Here is a 13169-nt window from a genome sequence, read left to right as displayed (position 1 = left end):
GAAAAGAGAATATAGCATTTTCAGTTCTTAAACGACTTCTAAAGCCGAACTGTACATTTGATAGCAAATCGTGTGATATGAAATGATCAATTATCCTTACATACACAGCCTTTTCAATAACTTTTGCAAACACTGATGGTATAGAAATAGGTCTAAAATTATTTACATTATCCCTTTTTATAAAGCGTCTTTACTACTGAGTACTTGAATCGCTCAGGAAACTGACCATTCCTAAAGGAAAAATTACAAATATGCCTAAATACAGGACTAACATGTACAGCACCGTACTTAAATATTCTGATAGACACTACATCATAACCATGAGAGTCCTCAGTCTTCAGTGATTTAATTATTGACTCAGTCTCCCTCTTGTCTGTATCACAGAGGAGTATCAATTTCGGAAAGGCATTTGCCAAGAAAGTTATATGATTTCCTGTAGAAACTAAATTTTTATTTACTTCACCAGCAATGCTCAGATAATGATTGTTAAATTCTGTACATATATCTGATTTATCAGTAACAGAAATATTTTTACTACAAATTGACTTTATATCGTGGACCTTGTGCTTCTGACCAGACACTTCCTTCACAACTGACCATATGGTTTTCATTTAGTCCTGTGAATTAGCTATTCTATTTGCGTACCACATACTCTCTGCCTTCCTAATAACATTTTAAGCACCTTACAGTACTGTTTGTAATGGGCTATTATAGCTTGATTGTGACTATTTCTAACATTTTGATATAATTCCCGCTTTGTTCTACAAGATATCCTTATCACACTCGACAGCCACCTTGGCTGCCTATTACTGCTAGTACCGCGTTTAGAACGTTCTAATGGAAAGCAACTCTCAAAGAGCATGAGAAATGTGTTAAGGAAAAAATTGTATTTATCATCTATGTTATCGGCACTATAAACATCCTGCTACTATTGTTCCTTGACAAGGGGTAAAAAACTCTCTACTGCTGTTGGATTAACTTTTCTACATAGTTTGTAATTAAATATGACATTGATTTGAGTACAAAATCCATTTAGTGTTAAAATTTGTGCGTCATGGTCTGAGAGGCCATTCACGCTCAAACTAACAGAATGCCCTTCTAGTAATGTAGAATGAATAAAAATATCGTCTATGGCTGTGCTACTGTTACCCTGCACCATAGTTGGAAAAAACACACAGTCTGCATCAGATCATAAGAATTTAGGAGATCTACCAACATCCTTTTTCTTGCACTATCATACACAAAATTAATATTGAAGTCAACACATATAAGTAATTTCTGGTACTTCCTACAAAGTGAATCAAGAACCCTCTCTAGCTTGAGCAGAAATGCTCTGAAGTCGGAGTTAGGGGACCTATAAACAACAAAAATTAGAAGTTTAGTTTCACTAAATTCAACTGCCCCTGCCCAACACTCAAATATCTGTTCAGTGCGTTGTCGTGATACATCTATGGACTCAAATGGAATACTGTTTTTTACGTACATAGCCACTCCCCCACCCCACGAGAAACTCCTTGAGAAACAGCTAGCTAATCTGTATCCTGGTAAAGGAAGCCTCTGAATTGTCAAATTATTTAAGTGGCGCTCTGATATACCAATAATTTCAGAGTCAACATCTATAAGCAGTTCACTAACTTTATCTCTAATACCTCTTATATTCTGATGAAATATGCTAATTCCTTCTCTACTAGGAAACATTACATCCTCGGAAGGTGAGCCCTTAGTTAGAGGGACTTCGTTTAAGCAGGTATACCTATCAGCTGACTTCAATCTAAAAATGATGTAGCTCTGACACCAACTACTACAGGCATTTTTCAATGAGTGACCCGACCACCACCACCACCCACTGCACTGTCACCTATAAGCTTAGCCAGCCTTCCCATCCCTGTTGAGGTGCAGGACATGCATAGTGAAACCCGATCTACTGATAGACCCAACTGGCTTCACTGAAATGTGACCCATGCCCTCTGCCATCAGCGCCCTCCCCAGCCCCATGTTAACGCGCCTAACAAACGCATTAAGGTGAGGCCGTTCACGACGCTGAAACAGTTGCACGAAATGCACATTAGTGTCACCAGTTTGAGTAACTATCTATATCAGGTCATCACCTACATCATATTCTCCGTCCCTATCAAGACTGTTCCCTGCTCCACCCAGTACCACTACCTGCTCCTCCTTCGTAAAATTCTTACGTAACTCCCCTATGCTGTCAGTCACTTGAGCCATCCCTTCACTAGGCTTCACAATGCTGGTGACCTGATACTCACTCCCCAACACTTCCTGCAACTGCTGGCGCACACCTCTACCGTGAGAACAACCTGGCAGCAGAACCTTCTTCTTTCTGCTAGACTTTGTAACTAACCTAGTCCTCCTAATTGCTGAGGACTGCTGCATGTTCCCTACATCCACAGATACACGAGGCTGTTTTCCATTCAGCTCTGACAGTTGGTCAAATCTATTGCATATAGGCAAAGTAAAACTGTCTGAACACCTCCTCTTCCTAGCTGCCTTCTTGCCGACTGCCAGTATTCTGACTCTATTGAAAATAATTATGTGATACTACACGCCTTTCCCTTCTTAAATCACAAGCACGTAAGTTACAGATTTCGGCCCACAATAAAGTCATTGCGCAACAACAATGGTGCATTGTCATACACTGATGACCCAAAGAAACTGGTACACCTGCCTAATATCGAGTAGGGCCCCAGCGACCATGCAGAAGCGCCGCAGGACAACGTGGCATGTACTCGACTATTGTATGAAATAATGCTGGAGGGAATTCATGAATTCTGGGGTGAGAGGGGTGGAGATTTCTTCTGAACAGCACGTTGCAAGGCATCCCAGATATGTTTAATGTCTGGGGAGTTTGGTGGCCAGCAGAAGTGTTTAAACTCAGAAGAGTGTTCCTGGTGTCACTCTGTAGCAATTCTGGACGTATGGGGTGTCGCACTGTCCCGCTGGAATTGCCGAAGTCAGTCGGAATGCACAATAGACATGAACGGATGCAGGTGATCAGACAGGATGCTTACGTACGTGTCACCTGCCAGTGTCGTATCTAGACGTATCAGGGGTCCAACTGCACACGCCCCACACCATTACAGAGCCTCAACCAGCTTGAAGAATCCCCTGCTGACATGCAAGGTCCATGTATTCATGAGGTTGTCTCCATACCCGTATACGTCCATCCGCTCGATACAATTTGAAACGAGAGTCTTCGACTAGGCAACATGTTGCCAATCATCAACAGTCAAATGTCGGTGTTGACGGGCCCAGGCGAAGCGTAAAGCGTTGTGTCACGCAGTTATCAAGGGTACACATATGGGCCTTCGGCTCCGAAAACCCATATCGATGATGTTTTGTTGAATGGTTCGCACGCTGACACTTGTTGATGGCCCAGCACTGAAATCTGTAGCAGTCTGCAGAAGGATTGCACTTCTGTTACGTTGAACGATTCTCTTCAGTCGTCCTTGGTCCCGTTTTAGTAGGATCTTATTCCGGCCGCAGCGATGTCGAAGATTTGATGTTTTGCTGGATATTTACGGTATACTCTGCAGCAATTTGCGGAAGGGTTGCACTTCTGTCGCGTTGAATAATCCTCTTCAGTCGTCGTTGGTCCCGTTCTTGCAGGATCTTTTTCCGGCCGCAGCGATGTCGGAGATTTCATGTTTTACCGGATTCCTGATATACACCGTACATTCGTGGAAAGGTCGTACGGAAAAATCCCCACTTCATCACTACCTCGGAGATGGTGTGTCCCATCGTTCGTGCGCCGGCTATAACACCACGTTCAAACTCGCTTAAATCTTGATAACCTGTCATTGTAGCAGCAGTAACAACTGCGCCAGACACGTGTTTGTTACCTTATATTTGCGTTAGAGGCCACAGGGCCGTACTCTGTCCATTTGCATATTTCTGTATTTGAATATGCGTGTCTACAACAGTTTCTTTCGTACTTCAGTGTAGTTATTAGTGACGTAAATGTCCTCATGATTTCTGGTGGCGAATGTATCGGCGTTTTTTCATGTGTAGACAATGGCTATAGTAATGATTCATTAACAGACAAACTTCTCGATCAGGCTAATGAAATTATGACACATACATAGGCAAAAAGTAATGGTTTTATTCGAACGTCACGCGGAAACTAGTTCGATCGAAATAACGCCGGTGAAACGCTTGCGTGATCTTACTGCACATAAACGAAATAGAAATCCGCCTCAAAAAACGCACTGATTATTTCAGAACACCAAATTCAAACGTTTCTTTCAATATCTGGTCGCAATAAGTGAAAATAATGTGCAGTTTATGTGATTATGTAAAAATAAGTATAGCGTCTGTGTTTAAGGTATTTATCCAATGCCACCTTCATTTTTTACTAAATTTCCGGATTTTTTATTATGCGGATGACTTAGCCCGGATGTACGAGATTCCACAGTACATGAAAACACGCATCGGCGAGTCAGTTAATTTACATGGGATTGGCGCTCAGTTCGGTCTTTGTTTAAGACAATAGTTTTCAGAAAAAACGGATCAGATTCCTTCTACACGTAATTAATTTTAAGTACATTTTTGGACATTTCTTTGAACATCGCCTCTATCGTTATACCGTTAGTCACTCGAATTAATGTTTAACGACCACAATATTGTTGCGAAATTGTAATACAATGTAATTTTTGCTCATGAAGGCAGTCTCTACATGAGGTTTGCCTACTTTATTCTTAGAAAGGGTACACCATAAACTTCTTTGCAGACTATTATCGTTCGTTTGTCGTTGATTGGTTTCATCATGAATTCAAATTTCATCTAGAAGGAACAAGACGTCTAAATGAGTACCATACAATACTTTAGGTGTGATACGTTGGTCTTTGTTGTTGTCAGAACGTATTGGCTATACTAAAGTGTTACTGGTACAGTAATGTGCAATATTCCCAATTGATCTGGTTCGGACGCTTTGACATAAAACGTAGTAGACTTGCTTACCTGAAACAACTTTGTCGAGGTAAGGCATGTTCATGACATTGTCGTATGTAAGCTGGCCGCCAGATTTTTGCAGTGCCTCGTCGATTTCCTGTTGCAGTTTCTTCTGGATGTCTTGATGGAACGCTAGTTCATGTAACGCAAAGCTCATGGTGGTCGACGATGTTTCGAATCCCGCCAGCAAAAACACCGCACACTGCGCTGTCAGCTGTCCCAGGGTCAGCTTTATGTCCTCTGAAAAAAGAAAAGAAAAGAAAAAACACACAGTTAGTTCCAATTCCCCTCTTTATCTTATTAATTACAGAAAATTGGAGACATTTACAAACCTACTTTGTTACACAAAAATTATACAATAATGGGTAACGAAAATAACGCGGATTTGTAGTAAGAGGAATAGTTTCTTCTGCAGTCAGAATAACGTCTTTTAGAAGTTGTCTCAACATTTAAGTATCCTTTTTTACAAATGATTTTTGTACTCATTTTCTCTAGACAACTTGTGTACGTCAAACGTTTTGGGTCGGTATTGGTTCTTTTTTCTAAATAACGCCCTAACCTTGAATTAAATGACAGATATGTAGTGCTCTGAATCTAAACCAGGACTCCTAATAACTTTTACATTGAGTACTCCCATTGCAGAGTGTCTACTTATAGCAACGTGATCGAGGAGTTTTTCACCACAAATCGGATTTCGTGATACCCACGTAATTTGTTTTCTAGAAAGTTTGTTGAAGAATATAGATTTTAATATTATGTTATGCTTCCTGCACAAGTTCAAGAGTCTTTCTCTGTTTACATGGTTCTTTTATGTGCAGGATATTTTACTACTATGGAATTGAGCTGATGTTCTTTGTCAGTTTGTGCATTAAATTCTCCATGTAGTAATATTGTGTTACTCGACGGAATGCGATCTACGGTGTTTGACACAATTTCCCAAAAATTTTTCGTTTACTTTTTCTGTGATCTGATTTTCTCATGTGTTGGTGCTTGTGTATTTAAAATAGTATAAACTTCATTTGATGATTTAAATGTTAGTGTGTAAAATTTTTCATTAATTGATATAATTCTATTATTGAGTTTAACATGTTTCGTTTAGAATGAAACACGTTCCAAATTGGGGTACATACTTCATAACTCTATTTTCGTAACTTTTATATTAATTTAAAAACTCAAAACGAGGAAACTTCATGAAAAATTCTTAAACTATATAATTTGATCAAAAATAATACCAGGAAAAATATAGAGGAGAAACAATATTTATTCTGAGGATTCTGCTCACATCTACCGAACTTCCGTTTCAGTTCAAAATGCAGCAGTTTCCAGTAAGATTAGCATGTAGCATCACTATAAGCAAGGCACGAAGACAAAAGTTATGATGTTGTTGTATTAATTTCACAGAATCATGCTTTCCTCTCTGTTAGTTGGATGTAGGGATGTAGGGATGGGAAACCCAAAGAATTTATTTATCTACCCACCAAATAACAAGATGACAAATGCAGAACCTAAGCAATTACTGTGATAGAAAAGTTAATTAGGAATGAAATATAATGAAAACAAAGCAGAATTTTCATACACTAAATTAAATACGGCTGTATTGAGAATGCGACACGGCTGCCAGCCAGTATCGTGTGGCCTTTAGGGTCAGAATGCGAGTTTAGTTTTGTTGTGTTTCGTATTGTGCTGTGTGTGGTGGATAATATAACTGGACAACTTGCCGCATGTCTACATTACCATACGTAGCGCCTGTGCTGCTGGGAAAAGGGCTGGGTGAGATATTTCTACTTCCGAGTTCTTTGCAGGATATTATGAGAAAGTTGATAGCTCCTTTGTATGGGTTCTTAAGAGGTCCGCAATATTTGTTAACGTTGGTGAACATCTGTATTTAATCTGCTTGTTTAATTCTAATGTAATCGTAGAAAAATGTGACAGTACATCTGCATGTATGTGACTACTTTCCAATTAACACTTAAATGCTGCTCCCGTCTCGGACAGCACGCGGGAAAAATAAAGGCTTAAATTTTTCCGTGGCAACTCTGATTTCTCTTATTTTATTACGATGGTCATCTCTTCCAGTGTAGGTCAGTGATGGTAAAACATTTTCGCATTCGGGAGAGAATGTGGGTGATTGAAGTTTCGTGAAAAGATCTCGCCGCCACGAAAAATGCCTTTGTTTTAATAATTGTCAACTCGTTTATGATATCCATGAGATTCTCTCCCCTGCTTTGCCATAACGCAAAACGAGCTGCCGTTCTTCGAATTTCTTCAGTGTCCTCCGCCAATCCATTCTGGTAAGGATCCCATATGGCACAGCAGTACTCTAGCAGAGGCCTGACGAGCGCAGTGTAGGCAGTCTCTTTAATAGACCTGCTGCGTCTTCTAAGCGTTCTGCCAATAAAACGGTGACTGTTCCAATTTAAGTTGTTCGACAACTGGAATCTCTAGGTATTTAGTTGAAATGGTAACCTTTTGGATTTGTGATTTACTGTATAACTGAAGTTTAGTAGAATCCTTTTAGTACTTATGTGGAGACAATATGTTTTTCGTTATTGAGAGTCCATTGACGCTTTTCGAATTATACAAATTTTTGTCTAAATCATTTTGCAATTGGTTTTGATCTTCTGATGACTTTTCTAAACGGTAAATAATACCATCATCTGCAAACAAACAATTTACGATGGTTGTTCAAGTGTTTCCTAAATTGTTTGTATAGATTACGAACCGCAAACACTTCCTTTGGAAACGTCAGATATCATTTCTTTTTCACTCGATGACTCATCCTCAAATACCACGAACTGTCCCCTTTTTGACAGGGGTCACAAATCCATCCGCACGACCGAGACTGTACTCCAAAGCCACGCAATTTGGCTGGGCTTTAGTGCTGTTCGTCTGCCAAGATGTGCAAGATGAATAATCGACGTGTCTGTGTGTGTGTGTGTGTGTGTTTTCCACATTTTTTCCTAAAGAACTGGACCGATTTCAACCAGACTTGGTACACATATTCCTTACCGTCAGGCAACAATGGCTGTGACACCACCTACCTATCATACTTAAGGAGATACGACGTCATAAACAATTAGCTGCGTGAAAAACCGCTGCATCATACATGTCGTTTACATCTGTTACTTCTGTGCTGCTAACTCTATTCGCAATATATTTCGCTGCCAGTAACCGCATATGCCGCTAAATGCACCTACAAAATTATATCATGGTATCGTAAGCATGAAGTTTTAGTACATTTACTCTTTAGTACTAAGACAATCCTAGAGTGGAGTCAACTTAAGAGAAACCCTGACACTTGGCACCGCTTTTGACAGCTTTCAACTGTGAAGCGCAAACGTCTGTAGACGAAAACAACAGTCGTGTGTATACTTATGAAGAGGCGTTACCATAGATACGTTTACAAAATCGAGTTGTAGAGATGAGAAGCAGCTGCGCCCAGCGCACAGAAACTGTCCAGAATGTTTGTACGACTGTTTCATAATTTGAAAGGAAATGAATTTTTTCAATATTACACTACAAACTTCATTTTTTGTTTTAGTTCCTAATAGAAAACTGGCAAAATGACAACCTGGGCAATGCCGGGTTTGTCAGATTGTTCTCCAATAAAATCGGTGTTTCAATTGAAGTTCACTTTTTATTTCCACACTGTTACTTTCAATACCTGCAACAGCTAACTTTAAGCAGCCCAGGGCTGTACTGAATTCGGTGGCTGTTCATCCAGATGAATCAGGCAGAAGCCAACAAAGGTTAAAATTTATTTTTTATGGGTGACAAACATACGTAAAAATTACCACAGCAAGTCGTTTGAGTTTGTAATGTTCAGTACCTGCAACAGCTAACTTCAAGCAGCCCAGGGCTGTACTGAATTCGGTGGCTGTTCTTCCAGATGAATCAGGCAGAAGCCAACAAAGGTAAAAATTCGTTTTTTATGGGTGACAAACGTAAGTAAATATTACCGCAGCAAGTCGTTTGGGTTTGTAATTTGTTTAAGAGACAAGAATTAGTCTCCAGTGGTGCTGTGAAGTGGTGTCTCACTGTACGTACTTCTTCGCAATCAAAAAATACTTAACATAATAGGTATGACTACAACAAGTAACTGTAAATTAAGGCTGGCATTAGTAACGTGTATCGGAGCCATTGTTAATACAAGGTGTTTGAAAATTACCCTTACAAACTACTAGGACTTGTAGAGGGGAGTCAGTACATAATATTTTGGAGGAACCCATGTCTGGAAACATACCGTTTCCGTTCTACGACGGTTTCGGTTCAGATGTGCAACGCGTCCACGTCTACTGAGGGAAAGACAGAAGTCTCAGAGCTGCTTGTACTGGTATGCAACACGGTAGACAAGATGACGTGTACTAAATCGGGCGATCAGCTGATGTCACTTAACGTCTGCCTTCCTGTGGGACCTATTCAGTGCAGTAAACATGGTTCGGTACACGTTTTCGGAATAGAGAGACATGTTCCTTGTGTATGGCAAAGCTCGAGGTAGCAGAAGAGCTGCCAGTCGGCTGTATCACGAACGTTTTCCGCAACGTAGCAAGCCATGGCACAAACTTTTTGCCGAAGTGACACAGCAGCTCCGAGAAACAGGTACCTTCACCGTCAGCAGGGAGGACTGTGGTGCTCCACGACAATATCACAAGCCCAACTTCGAAGAAGAGAATCCGTCAACGAGTACATCAACAACTGCGCGTTCAATTGGTGTTTGCCACAGTATCGTCTGGGACGTTCCGCGTTAGCATCAGTTACATTCGTACCACTTACAAATGGTCAACGCTGTGGGCCCAGTCGGTTCTCTACAATGCGTTGCCTACTGCACGTGGTTCCTGCATCGCTGCATCGACATAACCCTGTTTCCACGTCGAGTTCGGTTCAGAGATGAATGTAAGTTCACTAGCGACTGTGTTCTGAATTCTTGAAACAGCCATGTCTGGGCAGACGAAAACCCTCGTATCACGTTTGTTCGGCGTTTTCAGGACCGGTTTGGTATTGGTACTCTGGACGGCCGTGTGATTGTGCCATGCCTGCTTCCACTCAAGCTAACTGGTCTTGCACGCTTTACCCTCCTATATAACGCCGGCCTATAGGACCCGTTCTTTGAAGTTGTGCCACTGAATGTCCGTCAGGATACGTGGTTTCAGCAAGAAGGTGCAACACCTCACTTCTCACGTGCGGTTCGAAAAGATTTCTGTAGACGATATACAGAATGATGGATAGACCGAGGTAGTCCTGCCGCGTGGCTGCCGTGATCGACAGATTTGATTCCTATGGACTACTTCTTGTGGGATCGCATGGCAAGTTCAATTTACGAGGCTCCTGGAGAGATAGAGGAACATCTGCTACCACGAGTTTTGGTCGCTGCACTAGAAATTGAAGATACACCAGGTGGGATGGAGAGGGTGTACCAGAACAGGCTCGTAGGTACACTGTCTGTAACAAAGTTGGTGGTCGTCACATCGAGCCGCTGCTGTAATGCATTATTATTATGCTGTACGTACAGTATGCTCGGTTCTTTTTCATTTTAGAATGATGTAAACACGTATAAATGTTAACACAAACAACTGTGCTGACGTGATAAATAGAAGTTTCGTTGTGTTTCCTTTCCAGTTGTTGCATAATAACTGTACTGCGTGGCACATAATTCAATTCGCCAAGCATCAGTACTGTTCTGTTCATACAATACGCTGGGTTCTTTTTTGCTTCGGAATAATGAAAACATACAATGTTTAAATGTTAACACAAACAAATGTGCTTAAGTTATAAATGAATGTTTCATTAAGTTTTCTTTCGAACTGTTAGCTAATAATTATACTGCGTCACGCTCACTTCAGTTCCTCAAGCAGAAGTGGACAGTTAAGGATCTGAACTGAAATCGTCGTAGAACGGAAACGGTACGTTTCTGGACATTGGTTCCTATTCAAAATATTAAGTACACACACCCCACTACAAATCCCAGCAGCGCGGTGTATCCGCGCGGTCTAGGGCGCCTTGCCATGGTTCGCGCGGGTCCCCTCCCCCCCCCCCCCCCCTTCGGAAGTTCGAGTCCTCCCTCGGGCATGGGCGTGTGTGTTGTCCTTAGTGTAAGTTAGTTTAAGTACCAATAAGTAGTGTGTAAGCCTAGGGACTGATGATCTCAGCAGTTTTGTCTCATAGGAACTTACCACCACCACCACCATCAACAACAACACCACCACCACCACCACCACCACAAATCCTAAATGTTTGTAACGGGAATTTCGAACACCCTGCATATGTAAGAGTAACGTACGGTTGTGTAGACGGATAGTAGCATAAACATCTAGAATTAAACAGAGTGAAAGTAGCTGTAAAGCATTCGTTGACATATACAAAGTTTCCGCTTCTCTCCACCAATACAATACGTTATGGCTTCTATAGGATTGATTGAATAAAGATTACGCGAACTTCATTTTCAATTATTTACGACAAATAATCCTCACTTTGAGTCGACATTTTTTCTGGTTGCTGGTTCTTATTTTCTTTCTCTCATTTCGTTTCAAATAAGCGTTGTAGATACATCTGTAAGATCGAAGCGCTTGATGCGCAAAGAGTGAAATTTGAGAGGTACTTACTTGATCCTGGTGTTTTGTCGGTGTTCTGGTCGTCCCGCAAGTTCATGAGCAATTGCAGGAAGTCTGCTCTCGACACTCCGTGGGAGTCTCGGTATTCGATGGCGTCCTTCACCAAAGTGGTGAAGTACTCATCCACGTCGGGAGATATTGTATGGATCTGCACAGAAAATAAGGCCTGAAGTTAAATATTTTTTGTGGATCTTTAAGTTTTGCCCGGATATTTAATACTCGATATTGTTTCGATATTCGAACCAGCCGTCGTTTACTGCCTAGTTCTACATGTAAGCTAGATACATACAGGACAACTTCAGATTAAGAATCGAAGACTGCCATACAATTCTCATGTCGCACTATTTGGTGGCATTCTGTATGTAATAACCGTAAATACGAGCGTAGTAACGAGACTGTCTCCACTACCATGGGTAGTGCTATCCACGGAAAAATTGCGAGAGTCTGATGGGGCCACGTTGTGTGGCAGCCTACCACACAGAGAACTTCACACTTTCACCATGAATGATGTTCCTGTACGTCATATGGATTGTGTAGTCCTACTTCGATTTCGACGCACAGCGAAAATGCGTCCACTGCGCCAAGAAATAATGTGACTGGGAAGAACACGACATTATAAAAGCAAGAATCAGCGCCCAACATAAAGAAAAGGAGAACCATGTAATGTCCACTGGCCGGCGTGCCGTTCTCTACCTGGAATGAGTTCTAGAGGCGTATGGGTTTAGCTCACCGCTTCTCGGCTTTGTCAAATTTTCAGACCTTATAGCCCTGCTTCTCATTCAAGTATCTCAATTGGCCTAATCAAGCTGAGTGCGCCCCGTTTGACTTCTGACATCGGGGAAAAGATTCGTTACCGCTAGGTTCGAACGACACTCATGTGTTATGGAGATGCTTCGAGAACTCAAATGGGAATCCGTGGAGGGAAGGTGACACAATTGAGAAAATTTAGAGAACCGGCATTTCAAGCTGACTGCAGAACGATTGTACTGCCGCCAACGTACATTGAGCGTAAGGATCACGAAGATAAGAGAAAATGCGACTCATACGGATGCATATAGACAGTCGTTTTTTCCTCGCTCTATTTGCGAATGGAACAGGAAAGGAAATGACTAGTAGTGGTACAGGGTACCCTCCGCCACGCACCGTACGTTGACTTGTGGAGTATGTATGTAGATGCAAGGGTAGAAAATCCCTGGTAGCTGGAACTGAACCAAGGGCATCTACGTGGAAGGAAGGAACATTATGGTTTAACGTCTCGTTGACATCATGGGCGATAGATACAGAGCACAAGCTCGAATTACCTCAAAGATGGGAAAGTAAATCGGTCGTGTCCTTTCAAACGAACCGTCATGGCATGACGCGAGTTAGGGAAATTGCGGAAATCTTAAAGCTGGATGGCCACATGCAGACTTTAACGGTCGTCCTCCATAATGTAAGTTCAGTGTGCTAAGAACTGCGCCACCTCACTCGGTGCCTCCATGTGGCCAGCAGACACGCTGACCTCTCAGATACGGAAACAGGCACTCACCAATCCAAGTACCCTGCTCTTTGTACCACCGCCCACACACCCCCATGCCTGATCTATCCTATCCC

The 13169-nt window shown here is 41.7% G+C and overlaps 1 protein-coding gene across 1 annotated transcript in view; it reads right to left on the bottom strand.

The window, feature by feature from the left end:
* LOC124798279 (probable cytochrome P450 6a14) overlaps nucleotides 1-13169 on the bottom strand; it is a 100171-nt gene that overhangs the window by 16923 nt on the left and 70079 nt on the right. Inside the window, exons 4-5 of the mRNA XM_047261602.1 lie at nucleotides 11568-11724; nucleotides 4978-5208 (exon numbers count right to left, since the gene is read on the bottom strand). Coding sequence (XP_047117558.1) covers nucleotides 4978-5208; nucleotides 11568-11724 — 388 coding nt within the window. The remainder of the gene's footprint in view (nucleotides 1-4977; nucleotides 5209-11567; nucleotides 11725-13169) is intronic.

Source organism: Schistocerca piceifrons, chromosome 5 (assembly GCF_021461385.2).
Source record: "Schistocerca piceifrons isolate TAMUIC-IGC-003096 chromosome 5, iqSchPice1.1, whole genome shotgun sequence".
Classification (NCBI taxonomy): domain Eukaryota; kingdom Metazoa; phylum Arthropoda; class Insecta; order Orthoptera; family Acrididae; genus Schistocerca; species Schistocerca piceifrons.
The sequence above is the reverse complement of the archived record's forward strand: the minus strand, read 5'-3'. Positions and strand labels throughout refer to the sequence as shown.